Source organism: Cydia pomonella, chromosome 14 (assembly GCF_033807575.1).
Source record: "Cydia pomonella isolate Wapato2018A chromosome 14, ilCydPomo1, whole genome shotgun sequence".
Lineage (NCBI taxonomy): Eukaryota > Metazoa > Arthropoda > Insecta > Lepidoptera > Tortricidae > Cydia > Cydia pomonella.
The window spans coordinates 7,093,680-7,119,754 of NC_084716.1; the positions used below are offsets into that span (position 1 = coordinate 7,093,680).

Sequence of the window (26,075 nt, forward strand, 5' to 3'; positions counted from 1 at the left end):
CCATACCACCAATGATAGCTAATAAAGTTTGTAAAGCATTATACCATATGAAAACTGACAAATCTTCTGGTGAAGATGGTATAACAGCCAATCTACTACGCGCTGGTGGTGAGCAAGTCCTTAATATCCTCGCAACACACTTTATTGGCATTGATTCAAAGACTATATCATGTTTCTTTAGAAGTAGGTCTTAAGATGAATATGTCCAAGATCAAAGTTATGACGAACATCACTGGCAATTCGAATCCCACCATAACGGTGGGAGCCGAAAAACTGGAGGTGGTCGAGCAATACGTGTATCTTGGACATATTCTATCTTTTGACAAAAAACAACAGGAAAAGGAGATCTCCAGGAGAATCCAGCTGGGTTTGGGCAGCATTTAACAAACTAGCGGACATCCTGAAATCTGCTAATGTTCCACAATGCCTGAAAACTCACCTCTTTAATCAATGTGTCCTGCCCACCATGACATACGGTGCCGAGACATGGACGCTCACTAAGCAGGCTGTGCATAAAACACGAGTAACAGAGAAAGCCATAGAGCGCGCCATTCTCGGCATTAAACTTCAAGACCGAGTGAGGAATGTCGAGATCCGACGCCCCACCACGGTGCGAGACGTGGGTGACATCATTACCAAGCTAAAAAGGAATTGAGCGGGACATGTTGCTAGGCAGAGTGATGGCAGATGGACTAAAATGTTAACATATTGGTGGCCGCTTTCGGATGAAAGAAGCGCCTGGCGTCCGCTGGCTCATTGGGTGGATGACATTCGAAAAATCGCGGGACACATCTGGATGCGACTAGCACAGGACCAGGATAAGTGGCGTACACGAAGAGAGGCCTATGCTCAGCAGTGGGCGACTGGAGGCTAACATAATGATGATGAAAGATAATGATGCAAAGGCACCTACAGACATTTGTAGTGACATGGCAAGACAGACTTTATAACCATTTCCCTATTACTGTTCTAAATAAAACTGATGGTTTCCGGACTATTGAAATGCAAATACATATTTTTTTAGTTACTTGGCACTGTGTTCACTTTGTCATTGTTTCTATTCCCCTGTTTTCCGTGACGGGAATTTTGTTGTCAAGCCAAAACAGATAAATCTTCTTATGGTTTTTTCTTTGTTTGTGTAGGGTTAGAGTAACAATCTTTCACTGGTTTTGTTAATGGTCTTAGTGTCCATCTCATGTTCCATAGAATAACAGAAGGATGATTTTTCTGCTTGCTCATCTTTCAGGTCATGGCTTTTTTACAGGTACAGGAACAAGTTGATATTGTTGTTGTTGTTCTGAGGTACCCCAGATGTGCAGAGGGCCTTCACAAGCTCATGCCAAGCCTTCCTATCTTCAGCAACCCTTATGGCCTCGCTCCAGTCCAGTCCCAGCTTGTAGTCCACTGTTCGCCTCAACTGACGTTTGCTATAAGCAAGTTGATGTAATGCAGCCTTATTTTGATTTAGTTTAAAATACATCATATGATTGGGCATGGCTTGATCTGCACTGAAGTCAAACAACTCTGGAAAGTAAAACCAACAAGTTTAGCAAAGTAATGGTAACAACATTTACAATAATTGGAATGTTCCTGTCAGAACTGCCATACAGCAGCTAAGTTGCCCAAACACAAATAATAATAATAAAATAAATAACGCTTCCGATTTGTTCTACATGACATCAAATCTCTCCAAACAGCCTCTATGTGTTGGATCTATATCACCACGCACGTCTTACAAATGACCGGGCTCGAATCACCCGAGATTTTTAAAACGGACAAACAAATAAATAATTAATATCTGAGGAGTGAGGACAATCTTACACAGATCAACCCTGCCCCAAACTAAGCAAAGCTTGTATTATGGATACTAGGCGACAATATACATATTTATATAGATAAATACATACTTAAAAGTATAGAAAACACCCACGACCAAGGAACAAATATTTATGCTCACCACACAATAAATAATAATAGATCGCTTTATAGCGATAAGTCCGCCTGTTATTAACTACTCATTTATGTCGTGCCTTTGTTTGTAATATGAACTTTTCTCTAGTAGGTAGTGCACAATAAAGAATTTTATTATTTATAAATGCCATTACCAGGAATTGAACCCGGGACTGGGGAGCATCTGCTTCATAGGCAGGGTCACTATTGTGATAATACAGCTAAGCAGACATATTTCTAAACACCTATTCTAGTGACTGTATACTACTTTAGGCCACTTGCTAATTTTGAGAGGAAATGCATATCTCCCACTTCCAAATGATTTTGCCAAACTGTAACCAGTTTTTTGGTGAATGAAGTGCTCAATTTACATTATCGAATCATGCACCAAAACAAAACAATTAACAGCTTAAAAACTAACATGCACAACTTATGAAAAAGATTTGTCTTAGTCTCTTTTAAGGACTGGCTTACTTAACCTAGGTTTGCCTCTTAACTACCCTATTTCATTAAACAACCTAGGTACTAAATATTTATTTAACCTTTTCCCGTAATAGTTGACTGCTGGCAGCCGCTAATACAGCCATATTAACTTACCCTCTCATACCCTTCTAGTGTTGTATTTATTAAATGCGGACCATTTATACTAGTCTATATAATAGTTTTCTAAAGCAATCAGGTATTTAATAAAAACTATGGACCCTGAATTTTAAAAACCCTCAACAGTTTCTGTAAGAGTAGTCCTATCCTCATCTAAAACACTTATGGTGTAATCAAAATCGCTTTGTGTGGTAGGGCACAGCACAGTGGATGCCATTCCAGATCTAGAGCAAAGCCCAAGTGGGGAAGTAATGTAATGTAATGTAATGTAAATAGCCTTTATTATTGAAGTCTTCAGTTATCACAATTAATGTAATTAATTTTGTTTCACAACATTGACCTCAACTCGTCCTTTGACGTAGGCCTCCTCCATTTCTTTCCTTTGCTGTTTGCATCCATGTACCTTCTCCTATTCTAGAAGTGGGGAAGTACCTCCACCTTACAGAAAACCGCAGCCAAATAACAGTAGACCCTACTCAAGTGTTGTGTTCCTGCCGGTGAGTAAGGTTGCCAGAGCTCAACGAGGGTGCAGAGTGTTAGGGTTGGCAATGCACATGTAACTCTTCTGGTGTTGCAGGCATACATAGGCTATGGAGACTGCTTACCATCAGGCAGGCCGTATGCTTGTTTGTCACTGACATAGTATAAAAAAGTATTTTCCTTCTTTTATTGTATGAAAATTCCTATTTCATAGTCAATCACAATAATTCTACAATATAGACATTAACCAAACTAATAAGTAAGTAGTAAGTAAACACTTTATTGTATGAGAAAAAGAAATATTTATTACATCAGATGGAACATAAATGTGTAGTACAAAGGCAAAGTTATCCCTAAAAAGGATCTCTTCTTCTCAGATAAAATTATACTATGAGTTCCAGCTAGAATTCACATGTGAAGATCACCTTGCAAACAATTCAATAATGACCTTATTTTTATATATAACAAAGCCTGTTGCAGGTATCATCATTGGTTTATTTAGGACAAAGCATGTTGCTGAATGTCATTTGTAGCCATCTCACAAAGCCTGTGTCTATAATATCTATAGATATCTTACAAATAAACTTGCTTATCTTTATGGTTTTGTTGTAGTAATTTAATAAAGTAATCAGCCTAAACATACCTTGAAATTCACATTTCCAGAAGCTTGCAGAGATGGCTCCTGTCATCGGAATGTGTAAGCAAGTAGTTGAAGTCCAGTAGTCCCTCTAGAACACTTAATGTTACAAACATCCTTATAGCATATATTGGTTTCACTGTGCATTCTGATGACCAAGCTGGAATGAGAAACAATAAATATCAGATTTATCATGACAGGTAAAGGGGTATTCTGTGAAATACCATTTTCAATGCAAAACTGGAAGCATGGAACATACAATGGGGGGAAATTAAAGCTAATAAAAATATCCCTTGTTTTGTTTGGCTTCACATGAATTTTTAGTGTATAGTCGCAAAGCAGTTTTATGTTAAATATGTGTAGTAAGACATCAGGGCTACTACCGACCCAAGTGTTTATGGAAATTTTGTGCTCTCTCTATTCTCTCTTAAAGATAACCACTTATGTTATGTGTAGGTTAGTTAGTGGACGTTACCAAAAAGGGGATTCTAGTTTAAAAATGAGGAATAATAAAACAGGTCCGAAAGAAACTTACTAGTATTTCCGCGGTCCAGTTATGTATCCAAAGCCGTACAGAATGAACTAGGAAATGGCGCAGCGAACTATTTCTGATGCGGCCTCGGGTCGTTGGTCCACAATACCATGCATACAAAAGCCAAGAAGACAAAACGTAGTACGTACGTAATGGACGACAACGGAATGCACAGGGAGTGATTTGATTTATTTTGAAGCGTCAGGGACGCAACAGCTTTCCGGTGGAATGAGATAGCAATATCGTTTGCTCCCTCTAACGCATAAGGAAAGAGATGGACAACGGACGTGAGCAATTTTGATAGTGATGTACTTATACCGTTTATTCGATTAATCGGTAATTTCTGTGTTTCTATGGCAAAAGTTCCGATATGTTTTATAGAAATAAAAAAAACTGGTTATGCTATTCGATATAAATCATAGATATAAATAACGTAACAACGGGATGACAATTCAATTTGATTACTTAATCGAAAGGTCTAATGTTTTCTTGGTTCCTACAGAACAAAATAATCAAAGAATGCTTGGAGCATTCGAAAACATCCGATTGACGGATAATCGATATCTACGATAACAAAAGTAAAAGCTGTAACAGATGGGCGTGCCGGACCCCGACATTGGTCTGGTCCGTCCGGTCTGAGGCCTGGGCTATAACCGCGAAAATCGAAGTTCGTCAATAGTCATAGTCATTGTAGTCATAGTATCTTTATTCATGAACAATACAGAATTGTGTTTGAATATACATGAAGTGAAAAACATAACAAAAACAACAACAAACTTATCATATAAATGAAAAAAAAAAAAACAAATAAATATCAGTCTAAAAATACGGCAACATTTAAATACTAAAAAATAACAAGAGAAACAATACTCAAGACTTAAACAAAATTGAACACTTCATCTACCGATAAAAACATCCTCTCAACAAAAACTGTTTCAATTTGTGTTTGTAGATATTACATTTTGAAATTGTTTTAAGCTCTTCGGGTAATTTGTTAAATAATTTATCAGCCTGGTGTCTTGTACAGTGCTCCTCTATTTTGGATAATGGACGGAAGTTAACTTTTATATTTTTGGTGCGCGACACTTTACGCATCTCCTGTTCTTCATCTCTATCACTCTTGCATAATCTAGTGATAAAGAGGCAGATAACAAAATTTTAATTTCCGAGATTCATGTAAGGCCCTCTGTAAACAAACCTGAAAGCCTACCGCGATAACCGAAATTGGCAAATTGCGGGGATCTTTCTCTTTTACTCGTACTGAGACGTAATTAGAGTGACACAGAAAAATGCCTGCAATAGGGTTGTTTCCAATTTTTTGAAACGCTTGTATTACGTTCTATATTAACTAAAAGTTGCCCTAAAATTCAACTTTTATACTAAAAACGGCTTTAAATATGTTAAATTAACAAAATATATTTTGACAGATGCTTTGGCGCCCAAAACGCTCTTTGAAAATTGTGTGACGTCACAGTTTACGGTTTGACACATAACTACATACACACGTAGAAGATACGAACTGTCAACTGACATTTGTCATTTGTTGTTTATCGCCTAACTGTCAACAGTGTCAATCCGAGAGTTGTGACGTCATCAGAATCTTCAATGACGTTTCGAGTTTGGTCACGTGACGTGTGCCAAAAGATATTTGAAATTCAATATTTACAAAAATGTGGTCATTACATAAATACTCATACTCTCTGATAGTCGGTCAGTACAAGCTCTGCAAAGTTATACTTTGACCTCAGGGCTAATCTACGAATACCACAAGGCTCTGTCAGAGGTAAGCACCACCACCAGCGTAACTCTGCAGTGGATTAAGGGACACAGCAACTCGCGAGGGAACGATGCACCCGAGTACATGTTGGCGAGAGGTGGCTCGGAACTGAGGGTGGCAGGACCGGAGCCAATCATACCTCTGCCTTATGCCTGGCTCCGGAACATGCTGAGATGCAACACCAAGGTAAAACACCAACAGTACTGGTCTAACCTAGGCACGTGCAGGCAGGCGAAGGAGGCCCTCCCGACAATCGACCCCGGTTTGTCGAGGAGGCTGAGACAGCTGAAGAGGCCACAGCTCCGGCTTTTGACTGGGGCCATAACCGGCCACGCCCCACTAAACAAACACCTACTAACCCTACGTGTTACAGATAGCCCCCTCTGCAGAGCGTGCATGGAGGAGGAGGAGACAGCCGCCCACGTCATTCTAGAATGCCCAGGGGTGGCAGAATACCGGGCACAATACCTCGGTTCCCCGGGGTCTCTCCAGAAGTCGTCGGCAACATCAAGGGTCTGCTAGGCTTCCTGGTAGAGTTGGGTTGGCAGGAGTAGTGCCGTCAACCCACCATCACGCAAAATAGGCGCGAATTGCGACGTCGAGTTGCGGAAACCCAGCCCGCGAATACGACTAACGAACGAATACTCCGACGTTTCGAGGACGGCGTTGTCCCCGTGGTCTCGCAAAACTTAATAATTTAAGTCCCGTTTCTATAAGTTAATAACATGTAAAAAATCGGATAATTGCGAGTGGGACTCGCCCACTGAGGGTTCCGTACTTTTTAGTATTTGTTGTTATAACGGCGACAGAAATACTATCACGATTCATGAGATCCGGTCTGGCGACACACGGACAGACGGACGGATAGAGGAGTCTTAGGGGCAATTAATTCACTGTGTTTGTCTTGCATTAGTAACTACAGTCGCCATCAGATATACCGGAGCGGCCAGTTCTCAAAAATATCTGAACACGCACTCTTAACGCCTTAACAATAGAGGTGTGTTCAGATGTTTTTGAGCACCTTGGCCGCTCCAGTCTATTTGATGGCGACTGTACTAGCACCCAAAAGAAAGCGATGAGTAGGTATAGTTTTTTTTGTTATTATTTACTGACAGACTATAGACATAATACGCGCGACGCGTTTGTACACAATAATTAAATTCAAGAACAGTAATGGCGCTTATACTTTATCGTGGTCGTCCGCGGTGACGATACGATAGGTATTTATGTCTGTCGTATCGGTTGCCCAGCCCATTCGATGCAGACTTAGCTTAGACCATATTAGACTGATTATCAATTAGGATGTTCAGTATTATCGCAGTTCCTACGAGAGTTCATTTCAAATAGAAGGAATAAGTAAATAAAACTATAACAACCTGTCCATTATGAATTTTATTGACACTGTCGTTTAATTGTATTGGTTTAACAACGGCAGCCTACGACGCTTCAGCGTTAGGTTCTGAGGTATAGGAGATTGGGACGACGAGGATCCTTGGTTGCTTCCTTCGTTAGTTGTGTCTGGAGCTGGGGTGGTGGTGGTACTATCACATACTTCTTTGTAACAGCAATCGGGGTATTGTTTGCTGTTGTCTATGGCGCTTCTTCTGCAGCCATCGCTGATAGCTATTGCTCCACAACTGCCAAAAAACATATGTACAATATGTAATTAAGTAGGCCGGCGTATAGCAACATCTAAAGAGGCCCGTTGATTACCAGTTCGCCGGATGATATCGGCCTGCCAGTTATTCGCGATTGTCAGCTTTTGTGAATAACTGACAGGCCGATATCGTCTGGCGAACTCGTAATCAGTGGGCCCCTTGAGACGGACTGCAATCCGACTGCAATTTGTATGGGAACGGCACGCTACTGTTGCAGTTCACCTGTACCGGCCCTAACTGTAAGAATATTCTATCTTAACAGGCAACGGATTCTCAAGTTATATTGGCTCCGTAGCTCAGTTGGCAGAAGCGATTTGGACTGGTGTTTCAACGGTCGCAAATTCAAGTCTTTCCCAGTGGCGTAGCTAGGCGTAGGCGAATAGGGCCTCGCACTTAGCGGGCCAACCTTTTTATTACCTTGGGAATACATATTGACGATCTGTCTGGTCTAGTGGGTAGTGACGCCTATGAAGCCTATGGTCCCGGGTTCAAATCGTGGTAAGAGCATTTATACGTGTGATGAGCATGAATATTTGTTCCTGAGTCATGGGTGTTTTCTATGTATTGAAATATTTAAGTATTATATATGTCGTTGTCTAAGTACCCACAACACAAGCTTTCTTGAGCTTACTGTGGGACTTAGCCAATTTGTGTAATAACGTCCTATATATTTTTATTTATTTATTGAAAAGGGCCTCACAGGTGTGGTTTCGCCCACGGCTAGATTAGTGAACGCTACGCCACTAGTCTTGTCAGAGGTGTCTAAAAACTATAATGATACTTACGTTTCATACAGTGTCTCATTGTTTGAGCTCTGGCAAATGTACACTGCGCAATCGGTATTTGGATAAAAGTTAACATCGTATGGCAGCACTCTGTTTATCTTGGAAATATAACATCCTTCTTGGTTAGCTGAAAAATGAAATAAGTTAATAAATAAATATCTGGGGACAATGAATTACAAAGATCGACCTAGTCCCAAATAAGCAGAGCTTGTGTTATGGGTACTAGGCGACGATGTACATACGTATATAGATAAATACATACTTACGTATATTATATACATAAAAAAACACCCATGACTCAGGAACAAAAATTTGTGTTTATCACACAAACAAAATGCCCTTACCGGGATTGGAACCCGGGACCATCGGCTCCATAGGCATGGTCACTAGTGTCACTACGCGCTCCTGCGTAAAAATCTCAAAATACAATGTTTTGTACTCGACTGTTTCCTCCTCTAAAACTTAGCCAAATGTAACGAAATTTAGAGATCTGAATAGTAATGAAATTATCTGTGTCGGACTTTTTTGCTTTTTAGGCTAATTGATGTCAGTTATGAATACCATACTTCTCTTTGCGGCTTGGTAAATTTGGCCGTTTTTTGCGAATATTTGAAGTGCACTAGCGCCTTAAGAAACAATAATATCAAAAAAAGCGTTTCCTTTCACATGAACGCAAGAAAAATACTAACTATAAAAGTTATAAATCAAATCCAAGTGAACGCTTTTAAATATATGATACATATTTTAATATGAAAAATATTAAATATGAACGATAACAGACTCAATCTTGTCCTTCAGACTCAACTCAAAATTTTCATCAACTTACTTTGCCATTCTCGTGGGTAAAATGCAATTTTCTCATCAGTTTTTTTAAGGATAAAGAGAGCCTGTACAAGCTGGCGTGGTAAAATAATATGTTTGATATGCTTTCTTTTCTCCCTTTTAGGACTTAGGTTAATCTGCCAGGCTGGTGCAATGCCACCATTGCAGACAAACAAAAAATACACCAACAACCAAGGCTTTTCTACCCAGGGGGCCTAGCCAAGATGACAATCGTACACTGACAAGCGCAAATCGAAAGAAAAAAATGTACCGGGATAGATGACAGATGCTACGAAAAGTCATGTGACTATTTCCATACATTATTTAAGTTTCGAATGGCATTTTCTATCCACGATTAGCATCATGGCTAGGCTCCTAAGAGGTAGGTCTCTTACCTAAGTCTACTGGTTTCTCCTCAGTAGAGAATCTTGCTACGGCTGCATAAGACACCGACACGAAAACGAGGAAACCAACGAACTTCAGCATTTTGAACTAGCTGTAGGTACCGAAGCTAATATCACACAGAATTACTGGAAGAAATCCGTCTCTTTTATACCACAAATATGTACCAGCTAACTAATTCAGCTACAATAGTAAAAAGGTCTTAAAGCAAAAGAGTAAAGTCTGAATTTGCTTCACGAAGTATTTATTTGACTTGCCGTGTTTGGTCAGAGTTTTATTTTATTCTTCTCAATAACTACTTATTTGGACAAATGTTTTTTTTATGCGTCTGTCGCCGCTTGCGACAAAAGGAATTGCCAAATAATAATTTGACATATGTATATGAAAGAAAGGCGAAAATCCGAGAAGATAAAATGTAAATAAATAATAAAAAGTTGATAAAAAAAAAAAAACAGTTTAGGTTTACTTGACTGGTAAAGCTTTCCCAGCCCTCCCTGTTCTCTCGTGAGAGTCAGAATGGCGAATGTACCTAAATAAATGAAAACTATACCATATTTTTTTACCTAATTTGTACTATTTAGTACCTCCTTTTAAAAAAAATTGTACCTCACGACATGATTTTCTGAGTTATTTGAGCTTAACAGATTAAACATTAAAGGTACTAAGTCCTGGCGTAATAAAAATAATTGTACCTTAGCGTTTTTTCTTAAAAATTAAATCGATAACTTGAAAAAATATAACGCCTGCAAAATTGTAATAGCAAGCAAAATATAAAATGAGTAAAACTTGGAAAGCACAAATAAAATGACTCATATTATAATTGAATATGAAGGTACAATAAAGGTACAAAAATTTGGCTTTGAATTTATCAATAACCAGGGGAACATAGCGTAATAAAGTACACCCGCCATTCGTACTGTCAGGATGGCGGGTGTACTGTTTTTTGATGATAACTTTACGTACCGTGAGGTACAATTTTTTTAAATGTAGGTACTAAATAGTACAAATTAGGTACAAAAATATGGTATGCTTTTCAATTATTTTTATTTAGGTACACCCAACATTCTGACTTTCACGTTCTCTCTGCCCCCGCGAAAGTGTAAAACATGGAAAGATCGGGGAAATTTTTCAAATACTTCTTTTATTTTGAGGTATTCAGAATTATCCGAGAACCTAATCCAACCTTCTGGAAGGTTTCCGCAGCTTTTCCATCCTACTAGTTAGCATAGCAACACTTTTTCCTCTAGTCACAGTATGTTCAGTTATTTCGTTCCGTTTTCTGGCATTGTAACTGGTTGTGATAAATTTCTTTAATTGTTAAAATTTTCTGACATCATTATTTAAACAGTTGTACCAGAAAATACATACTGAATACGGCTCTTAGCTGCACATAAATACATTCGACATTCGAAAAACATTGGTAAAAATCACTTAATGTCCACGATCCTTGCATTTCCTCCTTCATTTTCAACACAACACAACGCATTAACAAAAATAAGCAACTTACATACACACAAGACAATAATACATTTTATTTTATTTTATTTAACATAAAGGTACATAACATTGTGACACCACTTTATTCTTCGCCAAACTGCGATCGCAGTTGGTTAGCGAGATAGCGCTCATTTATACATTTTGATATCTATGCTATGTAATACTAAGCTTAGGTACTACGGTACTATGTGGAAAGCGAACACGCATGGCGATAGTTTATGAATATAAAAACAAACAAAAACCAAATAGTCACTGTTACTATAGCAACTAATTCAGGTTAATTTCAAAGCAATATTATTAGGGTAAATTTTCCAGTAACGTTTGGTTTGGACTGATTAGCAGTAGGAAATTGTGCTCCCGACTTTCTGGAGATATAAGTATGCCCCTCAGCGCCCAGTGTGCCCATCCACCGTGTTTTTTTAAATCCATATCGCAGATAATTACAACTTCATTGTCCAATCTACTACCCGATTTGCCCAATCCAATAGTGATTTTATAGTATAAAAACAGAGCGTGCTCCCTTAATGGGTTCAATATCTCAAAACGCAAAAGTGATATGAAGTCGTTACGTTATCCAACTCGTCCATTGCTGGTCCAGCGACGCCATTTCTCAGGAAACGGAAACCATAAAGCATTTTGAAGCGCTTCAAGCGCTCGATAAGCTAATGTGGTCGTAATGCTATGCAGAATATTGTCGAATTTTGTTCCATAGTTTTATAGGCTATTTTTAAATGCATGTAAATGTGATAAGTTTCCAATATCAGGAAAAGCTGCTGTAGTAGGTATCTTAACTGACTAACGCTCAGAACACACGAATTGTTTGATGCTACTGGGACTATAATTATACATTTTGTTTGCAAGACACAAATTACTTACAAATGAGCCTTCCAAACTATTTTCTATTGGCTAGAGTACCTGCATATTTCAAAAACATAGACCATAATTATGATGTCATAATTGAAGGGCCAAAACCCAGTTAATGACCAATGGCGCGAAACGTGGGGTGAAGGTTGATGGGCAGGATATCAAATATGTCGAAGAATACATATACTTGGGCCAGATAGCATCCTTCGATGACAGGCAGTCTAAAAAAATCGATCGACGCATCGAAAATGCCTGGAAGAGCTTCTGGTTCATGAAGGCACTAATGAAGGACAACCTTCCACTGACACTAAAGCGCAAACTCGTCGACATGTGTATCCTGCCTATCCTAGCCTACGGCGCCCAATCTTGGTCATTAACGGAAGCCCAGAAGTCCCGACTCAAGATTTGCCAGCGAGCAATGGAGCGCAGCATACTAGGAGTTCGGAGAACCGATCGGGTTAGGAACACCGAACTGCGCTCCAGAACTGGTATCATAGATGTGGGTGTTAAGGCCGCTAAGCTTAAGTGGGGTTGGGCGGGACCCGTCTGCTGTATGCACCCGGATCGGTGGGCCAAATTGGCTATCGAATGGACACCGCAGATTAGCCGGGGCAGAGGCAGACCAAAAGAGATGGCGGGATGACCTCGACGCTTTTTGCAGGGACTGGCGGGAACATGCTCCAAACCGTGATGAGTGGTGGAAAAAAGGGGAGGCCTTTGCCCAGCAGTGGGACACAAAATAGGCTATTTAAAATAATTTTGAAGGTAAGTCGATATGGTACAAGTATGAAGAAGTACGAATGGTCAGTGAATTGAGTAAAATAACAAAATCGGAAAATTATTCCGGTATTTTAGTCCTAAATGTCGACTCTGATTTTCAGCAATTAACAAGCTCAAAACCGCGACGCATTGTGAAATCAGAATCAACCTCCTAGCAAAAAGGAAAACAATAAACTTTTCTCAGTTTTAAAATGCTTACAAAATGCTTATGAAAGTACAAGGAGTATACAAATGAAATCGTAGGTGAAATTCATTATTTCCACAAGGAAAACATTCGATGACATTCAATGATAAAGATAAAGATATTTTATTATTTACTTACTTGAATAAAATAAAACTGAAAGAATAGTTCGATATGCAGTGAATGACAAAATAATAAAGAGAAAAACCACAAACCAAAATTTACAAGTCGCCGGGCGCCGGCCGCCGCAAGAGAAATTGGACTCCAATATCAATCCAGGTGAGCAGAGGTCTGCCCCATTATTATTGTTTTTTTATTGGATAATTTTACACAGACTGACCTGGTCCCACAGTAAGCTCAATAAGGCTTGTGTTGTAGTCACTAGACGATGATATATATTTCATATAGATATTTATTAATCACCTATACATAGGTAGAAATGGTCCATCCATCCATTACTCAGGAACAAAATATTTGTGATAAACACACAAATAAAAATCCCTTACCAGGATTCGAACCCGAGACCTCCTGCTCCGTAGACAGGACGACCAACTAGGCTAAGGAGACCGTTTTTATTGCTTTTTCTTTTAATTTAATTTAATCAAAGTCATACCTACCTTTTTGAGTTCAGGGGTTGTGCTTTGCATGATCCACTCCCAATACGAATAATTTCCAAAGTAATTAACGAAACAGCATTAACATCATCTACCTCACACTATAACTTTATTGGTTCTCTATTAATTACTTGTTTATTTAGCTTTCAGCTACAGGTTGGTCGTGGCTACTTTTTTAATTAATCCTGCCTGTAATTTTACCTCTTCACAAAATGTGTTGGGTGACTGGCAGATTCCGGGGTGCTACCGTAGTGGTTCTTAAACAGTAGGTACAGTCAGCTGCGGAGAAAAGAGACGCCCATTGCATATAAGTTTGTATGCAAGGGTGCTAAGCGAATAGTATTGCTGACAGTACAAGTGTACATACGAGAACCCCGCAATCTCTCGGGGTTTAATTTTGCAGCTCCGTGTTGTTCATTTTTGAGGGTAAACTATATTAAATATGGAACTTCTTGAACCGCTTTTAGGATCATAATCCTTGACGGGTATTAAACCGGCGTTTTCTCATTATACTCGTGATTATTGAACTTCTGCGGTAATGTTATAGTTTTCAAACTAGTGCGGTAATGTATGCTGACACTCTTTTTAGGGTTCCGTAGTCAACTAGGAACCCTTATAGTTTTTAGGGTTCCGTAGTCAACTAGGAACCCTTATAGTTTCGCCATTGTCGTCTGTCTGTCTGTCTGTCTGTCTGTCTGTATGTCTGTCCGAGGCTTTGCTCCGTGGTCGTTAGTGCTAGAAAGCTGAAATTCGGCATGGATATATAAATCAATAAACCCGACAAAGTCGTACAATAAAATATAATTTTTTTTTAGGGTACCCCCCCCTACACGTAAAGTGGGGGTGAATATTTTTTTTGCTTCAACCCTACAGTGTGGGGTATCGTTGGAAAGGTCTTTCAAAACTAATAGGGGTCTTCAACAAACATTTTTTGATAAAGTGAATATATTCGGAGATAATCGCTCCGAAAGAAAAAAAAATGTGTCCCCCCCCCTCTAACTTTTGAACCATAGGTCCAAAAAATATGAAAAAAATCGTGGAAGTACAGCTTAAGAAAGACATTAAATGAAAACTATAGCGGACATGATCAGTTTAGCTGTTTTTGAGTTATCGCAAAAAGTTTTCCCTTCATAGTAAAAAGACTTACTTTAATTACGTACTGATTATGCAAATTTGCCTATTTGTTTAACTCGGGTGAAAGGTACCGTGTCATCCCTTGGTTAACAATTTACTATACTTTAAGCTCCAGTTTAGCTTATTGTGACGGAAGAGTAACTACGGAACCCTACACTGAGCGTGGCCCGACATGCTCTTGGCCGGTTTTTTTAAATTGTATTGTCTAACTGTTTTAACAAATTTGATACTACTTTACCACATTAATAGTAGTAGAAATTTACACGTGCCAATGGGTAATTCGCAACGAGTTGCAAATTTCCTACTTTATGCACTTGCTTCGTAATGTAAGTACTTGCTAGTTTTTTTCCTCGCAAATGAGTTGAAAAACGTCGCATGAGATAAGTGTGTCATTACACACATCGGCTTTCTTATTGCACAATATAACGCAGCACGCAGCACACTTGTATCCTAATGTACTAAAGTGTTACATAGAACCCACAAAATTATAGTTAAAAAAAGAAATAATCATATTTTGCAGTTGCCGTAGTAATGAGTGATAATGAAATACTGCAATGATCATTTTCCCTATTCCATATGTATTGTAATACCGTATTACAAAGTACAAAGCACAATTTCAGGGTCACTGGGAAATATTAACACGCATGCTAGTCTAAATACTGTTCCCTACTGCCCAAAGCTCCCCTGTGCCCGTGGCTGATAACTTCGAGAGTTATTAATCACAAGCGAAAGTTGCCCCGTGTTGACAACTTGCCGTCCATGCTGCCGCCATTTTAATTTTCCCGCCATTTTTTGGTCGCAAGACTATAAATCATGCGGAAATCATTAACAGATTTTTTTTGATAGATAAACGGCTTGCAGACATGTTTAGGGCGATTGATGGTTGTAGTAGCTGATAATGATAAGTTTTGCTTTTTAGCGATATATTTTTTGCTAATTTTCGAACGAAAAAATTTAGCTTTCGATTGCTGAACGTGCATTGTACCTACGTCAAAATTACTAGTACAGTCAGCGTTAACAGTAGCGATTGAAACAACGCTCCAAAAGTACCTATCTGCAATCCTGGAATTATTTTCTAGATGGAGTTCACTTTCGCGTTCTAAAGTATATTGTAACAGTGTAAAAAAATGTTCTTTATACAGGCACTTATTATAGTCTGATCCGTTACTGTTGATGCTGATTGCACGAGTAGATAAAACATTCGAAAACTATAATACAGCTACCGTTGCCTACCCTGTTTCCGTATTATTATCCTCAAATTTTAAAAATTGTTTTATATACTTACTAAATTTCTTTCTATTTTTTAAGTTATTAAAAAAAATGTTCGTTTTAAGTCTTAAGCCTAGCTATTGTACCTATATGTAAAAATTCTGTTACCACCTACGGGAGAGCGGTGTCTCTTGACACAAGTGTCATGTACGCTTAAAAAGAGGCACCAGCCCAGTCAAAATCACGTTTGTTTGTGCTAACTCAATACACATTTTATTTTATTTATTTATTTTATATAAATTTGTATATGTCCTTATTGGAACTCGGAAACTAATAACATTTTATCAAAACGACGGCTAAGCGATTGACACCTCATATCAAAATTAACTTATAAGGATTACCCAAAAATACCGAGACCTAGGTTAAAGTACAGGCTTCTTAAATCACAGCCTCTCCTGGCTCCTTATGTTTTAGAATAGAATAGTAATTTATTCGTAAGCACAAACACAAGAGAACATTATAAAAACAGAAAACATAGCAAGGAAAAAGTCACTGAATTATTATTACTATAGAGAAGCCATACCAAAACAATGAAATTGTCGCAATCGCAACCTATACCATGCGACCAAAACGTCGTAAGCGCCGTACCCACACTAGACGCTAGTTTTAGCTTTTGAGCGTCGGCGTCAAGTCAGCGCTATGGAAAATGGCGTCGCTGCGCAGTTGCGCCAACGTTGCATCGAGCAGCAGCTTTAGAGTTGACTAGACGGCGACGCTGGGAAGACGCTAGCACACACAGGGTGTCGTGGCTCAAAGTGTCCAAAAATAGGAACCCCGCGTAGCGTGGCTGCGTCGACTCATGGAACGAGAAAATGATTTTCACGATTCACGATATGTCCAGGAATTTCACGATCTGCCTGATTTTACGATCGGCCGCCGACATACATATGTATTGGCGCGACTGAAACGCACGGGCGAATTAATAACAAAATGACAACTTTTGGTTGTCATAGTTTAAGTTTGAATTTACCTCCTATACTGGAGTCGAATCAAAGGGAAGGTACAGGGCTCGTATAATTAGCAGTAACACGAGCTTCCCTGGTCGTTAGACGACAATGACCCGCGCTAATGAGCTGTGTGCTCACATAGCACACAGTTTTGGAGCAAACACAACTTGTTAGTCAGTAAGAACCAAGAAAAATATAGTCATCCCTTTCTTTTGACAAAGACAGTATTTTTCTCTTTGTCTAAGTTTGAAATGAGACAGTCTTGGGCCAAACTATATAAACTTCTCGAGTCGAATGATAGTCCCTATGACAGTTAATTTGTATACCGAGTAGCTGTCACGTAAAAAGTTTGTAAAATGTTTTTTGGAAGTTTAGTACAATATTTTTTTAGAAATGTAACATTTAAGTAATAAAAATATTGTAAAAGCATATTTTTACAATTATTTTGAAATAAGGCCCGAATGAGATTTGAAGTAGGTAACTGTCACAGGGGCCATCATTCGACACGAGAGGTATAAGAAGCATAATTATGGCTACTCGCGCTATGGTGTATCAGCGTATGCGTACGGGAGTACCTACGCAATATTATAGGGACATCGGCAACTAAAGCCTTAGCCTATACAATACAATAAACTTACAAAGCTAAGATCGTGCTGCTTGGAGAGTGAGCTTGCTGGTGAACAGTGTACAAAGCCGTCACAGGACTCAGTTATATGAATATGGGTCAAAAACTATTTTATAGTGACTTACAACGTATGGAGGTCCCACACTGGCTGTTATATGACGTTATATAACATTGTGTGGTACGGATAACATTATAAAACACTATCAATACTGGTACACAATGTTATATAACGTTATAATATATAACAGTTAGTGTAGAACCAACAGTAGAGAAAAAAAAAACAAATTTATTTATTAAATATTTGGATTTGTAATTTTTAAGTAGTCGCGCTACTATATGTATATGTACCTATTAAAAAAAACTGAAATAGATGTCATATATCTTTATTATACTTAAGAAAAAGTGTTCTGACACTTCACTCCACTTTCTCGCCACTGGAGTGGCGGCGGACGGATTCCAACGCGTCTTCAGATTGCGCGGATCGGTTTCGTTACATATTTTAGTATGAGTTAAGTTTATGTGTTTTTTCTATGGACATCATGAAATAAATGGACTTTAAAGCCTAATTTTATTGCGGGTTCCAACGTTAATAATAAAAAATCCACAGAGAAGAAGCCAATTTTCCCGAACGTTTTTGAATCATATACGACAAATAAAGGGAGATTGAAAGAGGCAATAGAGGATCCTCGCAGAGACTTCGCGCGATAGGTACACCGCGGGAATGCTGGGCCCTTATTCGACATGCTAAAAGTGACGTTTCGTGTTGATTTCCATTTGATGTGAGAAATATTGTGACTTGTCGAATTGCTATTATCACCACCTGTCAGTGAACAATATCCACACTAGAGGCGGGGCGTTGTACCGGAATAGTTTTTGGAACAGGTTATTTGTAATAGACTACTTTTAGCTTGTCGAGTATTTAAAAGTACGGACTTTGATTTCTGAAATAAAACAAATATGAAACTTTTATCACCTCGTACCTCCATTCTTACCGTTACTTTAGGTAAAATAAAATTTTGTTAACAGATGGTCGTCTGGGTGTCTGTTATATCTAAAAATAATGTAATAATATATAACAAAAATATGACAATAGATTCATAGCCTTCACTCAAAACGTCACCATATTTCCGACCCTTACCGAAATAATAAGTCGATATTTGTATAAATAATCCTTATTTGTAAGACGCCTAAGCACGGCAAATACGTAAACTGCCTATTGGGGGTCATACTCGTAAAACTGGTATTTTAGACGTACTTTTGGTACGAGTAACAGAGACGTACTTTTGGTACGCAGTCCCAGCTCTAGTCAGGATTCTAGTTGTCAAATATAAGCGTGTCGAATACGTATTAGTTAACTGTCAAATGAAATTAGATCAACGGTAGACTTTTTTGTCGATGGGTATGGCTGCCATGTTTGGATTTATGACATTTAAAAGGGGATCCTAAGGCAGAGAGTAGTTTTACCTGTACGATTTTGATTCTTCTACTGGACGCAAGATGGAGTTAGCTGCCAAATTCCGATCAGGCTGACGCAACTAGGAAGAAAAAAGTTTTGTATGGAATTTATTTCGCAAATCATTGCCAACGAAGAAAAAGAAAACGTCAGTGCTATTTATTCTGTCAAGTTTACATCAAGTCTACTGTCAGCCTAATTGCTTTGTTTGTTTTGAAGGCTTCAATGTTTTGTTCGGGTATTTCGTGTAATTTCTTTATTGTTTAGTGCAAAAATCGAAAATAGTCAACCGTGATCGTGATCAGAGTAAAGAGCGAGTTTGTTACAATGTCAGCGAGAAAACGGTTTACTAAGTGTGAAATATGTGGCAAGCGAGCCACTCGAGAAAATCACGAAAAAAGGGATTTTATGGCGAAATTTCCCTTGGATGAAGACTGGTAAGTATTGCTTTAGATACTTTTGACCTTATTTTGGGTCAGCAGGCTATAAACACATCGAAAATTAGATATTTTACATTATTTTTCGTTGTGAACTAGGGATGTACTATAACTATCGATAACTGTAGTTTTATTTGTATATCAGTGTAAATAATTCAATTAAATATGTGAAATTTCCTTAGAACTAGCATGCAATATGACCATAATTAATTCGTCGAAGCTTAATAATGCATAAATTATCTATCACTTATGCATTAATGGTCATTAGTTAACATATTTTTTTATCTAGTGATTATTAATCACATTTAATTTATTATTATTATTTTTTTATGGTCTAATTTAAGTCCTGTCTTTGTTTGTAATATGAGTTTTTCTTTAGTAGTGCACAATAAAGAATTTTATTATTATTATTATTATTATTTAATATATTAACCTAAAATGTAAGAAAATTAATCTCTGTTTTTATGATAAATAAAGAAATATTATAGGACATTATTACACAAACTGACTTAGTACTAAAGTTTGAATGGCATGTGTTGTGGGTACTTAGACAACGATATATATATATATATATATATATATATATATATATATATACCCACAACACATGCCATTCATACTTTAGTACTAAGTCAGTTTGTGCAATAATGTATATATATATGTACATAGACCTAATTTATAAGTATTTATAAATACATAGAAAATACCCATGTCTCAGGAACAAATATTCATGCTCATCACATTAATAAATGCCCGTTCCAGGATTTGAACCTGGGACCATCGGCTTCATAGGCAGGGTCGCTGCCAACAAGGCCAGACCCGTTCTCATGATTAACAGACATATAAATACATAAAAAGTTAAAGCATTGATAAAGGGTTGCTGATAACTGGATGCCGAAAAACATGATTTATAGATGCATATTAGCGCGAAATAATCAGTTGATCATCTCATTAGCAAACACATGGAATATAAACTGTAGATAAAGTCATGTTTTTCCAAGGCTGTATGTTTTCAGATGCAGGCAGTGGGCCAAATTTGTTGGAAACGAAGACCTGATACATCTTCCCATAGAAAAGTTAAATTTATTCAAACATGTATGTGCACATCATTATGAAAATCAAGCATTTAATAAAATAAAAAAAACACGACTTAAAAACTGTATTAAAATAATTCGGGTCCACATTAAGCCCGACCAGATAGTAGTCCAATTAAGAACTATCCACTTTATAACATGCAACTTAAATGTGGACTCGATGCTAACCTGATTTCGAGTACAAAATTTGTAGACAGGAGCCTATGTTGTTGTTATGTTAGGAGCTTATGTTGTTTATTTTATCGATATCGATAAGAATCGTAAGCGTGTAGCGTACTACACTATTTAAATCGCTTATGTTGCTACTATGGTTCTTTGACAGTTCTTTGTCGTACATTTTGGTAATGATTTGCGAAACAAACTGATTCCACTCGCTAGTATGGAAGTCCCGTCTCTTAAAACGTAGTGATTATATGCTCTTTGACAATGACATGCAGTTGCGTCGATGTAGATCTATCATAAAAACGTACATGTGACGCATGTGACAATTGCCCAGGATGAAAGAAATATCTTGACAATTAACATAAAGCAATACAATACCACAAAATGTCAACAAGAAAACAGATTTATTATAAAAATACAAATTATATACAAAGCTTCATTTTAAAACCAATGGTCGTGGGTTCTAACCCCGGCTCTTAACAATGTGCATCTTGTATCATGTACCGATTGCTTTTCAGTAAAGTAAAATATATTATCATGAGGAAGATGGAGTAGCCCCAATAAGGTATATTTTCCCCTCTGGGTTAGAAGGTCAGATAGTAGTGAGACAGGGAGATATAGTGAAGAATGCGGATAAACAAGCATTTATTGTGTTGTTAGGCTAGTTATTTTTTTCAAAATTTGAAAACGAACGCAACAGCATGCTCAAAACCCCCTGTGAGTCAGAATCTGTTAAATTCAGGCTTAAGACGAAACAGGAGCTGAGCCCGTACACAAATTTGAGATTTTTAGGTAAAAGGTAAAAAATATCGCCGTCGCGCTGACGAGTGTGGCCCTCGTACCTAGCTAGAGACTATCCCTTGTGTGTGTACCAACAAACCAAATTTTAGACAAATATGATACGTCTTCTTCTTCTTTGTCGTTGTACTCTTTGCAGAGCGTCGTGGTCAACTGCTGATATCAGGCGCAGATGTTGCTTGCCGTACGATTTCTCGCCATTTTTCGCAGTTGGGGGCCATTCTGGCAAATGCGTTCAGGGGACCCTTCATGGCAGATTTGATTTGGTCAGTCCATCGCATAGGTGGCCTTTTGCGCGGTCTTTTTCCGTTTGCTCTACCCTGCACCACTAGACGCTCTATGGAGTCGTTGTTCCTCCCCGAGACGTGACCGAAAAAACTGAGTATGCGGGTCTTTACGAGAGTCGAAAGGCGCTGCTTGATACGGAGTTCTTTAAGGATGGAGACATTAGTCCGAAACTCGGTCCAGGATATCCCCAGCATTTTCCTACAGCACCATATTTCTAGGGCGTCTATCGTCTTCTCCTCTGTCTTTCGGATAGTCCAGGTCTCCGCAGCGTATAAGAATATAGGAAAAACGAGGGCCCGTACAAGCCGAACCTTCGTGGTGTTTGTGACGTTTCGGTGATACGTAGCCTATACGTAAAAACTAGCCAAGACAAATCCTTTATAATTTCAGGATTTTCTACACAGCACAGAACATGGCACCCATATAGATCTCAATTCCGTTGTCGGCGAGTCAACAACGACACATATTCTTAATATTAAACTTAATTGGCTCTCATTTCACATTTATGTTTTAAATTAATTATAGGCATAGACATACCATATCCTATTGTAAGTACAAAGTTTCAGAGCAAAATATGAATTCTATTTTTAACTATACATTTGTACGTGGTCTACCCCAATATTAACATTTTACTCTACTGTGACTAAACCAGAAAGAAGGGTGGTAAGGGTTATGATGATTCAGTACACCCAGTAGCTAGGTATTAGGATACTGGACGGATTTTTTTAAATGACGTATCGTTAGATTCCTCTTGCCATTCACAACCTACTTTTACTTGTTCTATTAAAGAAAAATCAATACAGCCGCCTTGAGAGGACTCCGAATATTAAATCATATTTTTTCTTCTAGCGCCTAAACTATTGAGCGGAGTACAGTAAAACAGACATCAGTAGATCCACAGTTAGTATACAAGTGCTATGCAATACAAAGTTACTAAAATTAACGGAAGAAAAAGGTTTAGGGCTAAATAATACGTCATTTAAAAAATCCGTCCAGTATCCTAAGCTACAGGGTGTCCTGAATCCTAGGTACTTATACCCATAACCCTACTTTCTGGTTAAGTTGCAGTCAAGTAAAATATTGATATTGGGGTAGATTATGTACAAATGTATAGTTAAAAGTGGAATTTTTATTCTTCCAAGTTTCCTATTAAGAGAATATCCCATGAAAGGGTATAAGGGGGCGTCCATTAATCGCGTCATATTGTATAGGGGGGGGAGGGGGTCAGCAAAAAATCACCAATGATCACCACAGGGGACACGTATCACGTGTATTTTTTTTTTCATCTGTGCTATACTGTATTATAGTCAATAATAATCCTTCACGTGTACTTAGGTTCATTTGTTAGAAAACTGTTCTTTAGTTATCGAAAAAAATACACGTCATATTGGATGGGGGGGGGGGTCCTGAAAATATCACCAAAGATCACCATGGGGGAGGGGGGGGGGTCTAAAACAAGCCAAAAACGTATGACGCGATTAATGGACGCCCCCTAAGGGCTAAATCTGGGTTTAGCAAGTATTTTTTAAAGCAAGATCATTTTTTTTCGCAAAGATGTCTAAAACTATTTCATGTAGAATTTTATAAGCTTGAATGTTGCCTTACACGATTATTGAATAAAGAACGTAGATTTAGAGTAAAACGCGAATTTCTCCTGGATGGTCCACATTTTCCAAGATGGCTGCGGTTCCTCGAGGTCCCCAAATGTCAAATGGTGTGGGCATGAAAAAGGGGCCTTTAAGGGGCGTATATACATACCAAATTTCATGACTGTTCAGACATTTCGAGTTTGGTCCTAATCCGACTGTGCTAATGCCACTATGTACGTAAACTGTAACTGTACTGCGGACTCAACCTTCACGTTATAATTTTTTAAGTATTAACGTTGACATAGTAACGAAAATAATAAACACGTCAATTGAAGTAAACAATATTATTATATGCAAGAAAATTTTGCAAAATAGGTACATTAATGATTAATATGTAAAACACCATTAATTATTGAATTATAATTATGATTTTGTGTTAAAAAATATGAGACCAATTATACAGCCCGATTACACGGGCTACATATTAAAAATGATTATCATGGAAACAGTAAATATACACAGGTGAACAAAGTTATAGTAAAATAGGTGCATAATTTCAGAGCTTGCCTGGCCCACCTGTACCACCTACCATGACCACGGCCGTCTCCTACTATTATTTTTTTTTAATACCTATGGCCTTACTAGCGAATAGTATTCCATGTTCTTGATCCAGAATTTAAACCCTTAACTACATATTTGTGGCACTTGGGGTTGAATTTGAAACTCTAGGGCACTAGCGTGGCTCTATGAGAGCGCCTTATATAGGCTTCTGGTGACCAGAGGATCAGCATTGTTAACCAGCGCGGAAATGCACCCAGCCTTCTGGGCACCCTACCGAGCGACCAGAATATAGGGCAAATATTTTATGTACCTATACGTTTTTGACTTAAGTGTTTTTATCATGTTTTATATTTAAACTTACAGATGTCGAACTACCAGCAAAGTTTTTGAAGAGGTGTAGTTTTTATATTTCCTGGTACCAAACTGATACAGGAAATTGGAACATCAGTAAATAATCTACACCGAAGACAATGAAATATAGTCACATAAAACTTTAATGTTTTATTTTATTAAAGAAATCGGTAAAAAAATGTGTTTACTGAAAAAGATAAATTTTATTTTATTTGTAGTTGAATAACAAAATATGTATTTAATCTCCTTTTAACATAGGAATTCTCTTTGTGTAGGTACATATAAATAATAGGTACTTAGGTCTTGGTAAGTAATATAGACAGTACAGTAGGTCTTATCTTAATAATTTGAGATCTCATACATGCGTTCCGATATATCTGATGGCGACTATACATACAATGGGGTCGCGTATACGAGTACAAAGAGCATTAAAATAGATGTTGATAGACCAAGTGAGCGAGCTACTATGGTACCTATCTTTATATCAATTTTATGCATTATGTAATAGCGCAATACAGAAATTTTTTTTGACAAATGTAGTATTATTTTTATAGTAATAAAGGTTATTCATGAACCATCTCGTAATTTAAAAAAAACGGACTTTATCTCTAAATCATATGCCTTATATTTACAGATGTGTTAGGTTACAACTTGGTTCGTGAATGTGGTTTAGATTTAGAAGCAACTAGAGACTGGGTGCGGAGTAAATTGCATCAATTTTTTTTTACAATTTTGAGCGTTTATAGGAGAATATGTGGAGCGAGCATTATTCGACGTGTAGGTGTGGGTTCAACAAAAAGATCGCATGTCAATAGTTCTTTATTGTCGTTAAAATTCAATTAATAATCGCCTTTATCGACCATCAACTGTGTGGTCACTTTTTAATTGATTGACGTTGTCAGGTACAGTTTCACTACTCGCCGCCGCATTGTTCATAGCGCATTACTTATCCTATCGAATACAAGATGTCGCTGATTCCTGTAAACTTATGTTTAAAAAAAAAGACGCTTTACTCTATGCCATATATTGTAGGAAAGGAAGGGTATTCCCTGTCGTACGTCAAAAAATCCAAGATGGTGCCCAAGCCCATGGACAATAAAGTCTAGCAATAAAATCAACACTTGTCAAAATTTGACATTAGCAATCCACAGTCAGGTGACAATCAAATCAAACCGAACCACTTCGAGTTCAGAGCCATTTCAAACTATATAGTAGTAATAAACAAAGTTGATTTTTGTTTGATTATTTTTTCTATGAATGAGTTTTGATTGTTCCAAATGATAATATCCACAGTTGATAGAATCAACACTTGATACAATCAACATGCGATAGAATCAAGTGTTGATTTGATGTGGACGTGAAATTTGACAGTTGTGCATCTCGAATAAGGCCCCTGGGCACCTTGCCTAGAGGCCATGGTTAAGTGGGTAGTTCTTAGGCTTTTTTAATTGGCATTGTGCCAGCATCTTTGGCATAATGCTGCTTTATTTAGATATATTTTAATTTAGATTAGGTTTATGTTATTATAAGTATCTATTTTATATGATTGTATATTTTTGAATTAGTTTGTTTTAGCAGTTTATTTTTATAAATATTGTGATAAAAGAATATACTCGTATTAGGACGCACAACAAAGAAAAGGAAGACTCACATAATCTTTGGCATATGAAGAAGTTAGGTATGTACTAACGTTTCTCACCAACTTACTTTAGCAGTTACTAAACTAAACTTATGTTTAGAACTTCAGAAGTGTTTCACAAGATCGGAAACTGTTGCACTTGAATCATG

At 37.8% G+C, this 26,075-nt stretch overlaps 1 protein-coding gene and 1 long non-coding RNA gene across 2 annotated transcripts; both read right to left on the reverse strand.

Annotated features, from left to right (window-relative positions):
* Positions 1-1,057: 1,057 nt before the first annotated feature.
* Positions 1,058-5,673, reverse strand: LOC133524833 (uncharacterized). Its single transcript, XR_009800453.1, has 3 exons — positions 4,203-5,673; positions 3,674-3,827; positions 1,058-1,524 (listed from the first exon to the last, which is right to left on the reverse strand). It is a non-coding gene; the product is annotated as an uncharacterized LOC133524833 (long non-coding RNA).
* A 1,677-nt stretch (positions 5,674-7,350) lies between these two features.
* On the reverse strand, positions 7,351-10,261 carry LOC133524832 (uncharacterized). Its single transcript, XM_061860984.1, has 3 exons — positions 9,637-10,261; positions 8,420-8,546; positions 7,351-7,613 (listed from the first exon to the last, which is right to left on the reverse strand). The coding sequence occupies exons 1-3, from the start codon at positions 9,725-9,727 to the stop codon at positions 7,385-7,387; spliced, it is 447 nt and encodes a 148-aa protein (XP_061716968.1). The 5' UTR covers positions 9,728-10,261; the 3' UTR covers positions 7,351-7,384.
* Positions 10,262-26,075: the final 15,814 nt, after the last annotated feature.

Coding starts and splice junctions, on each gene's coding strand:
- LOC133524832 (XM_061860984.1), bottom strand. CDS start 9,727: ATGCTGAAGTTCGTTGGTTTCCTCGTTTTCGTGTCGGTGTCTTATGCA. Junction 8,547..9,636: donor GGAGAAACCAGTAGACTTAG/GTAAGAGACCTA, acceptor TTCATTTTTCAG/CTAACCAAGAAGGATGTTAT. Junction 7,614..8,419: donor AATGAGACACTGTATGAAAC/GTAAGTATCATT, acceptor GTTTTTTGGCAG/TTGTGGAGCAATAGCTATCA.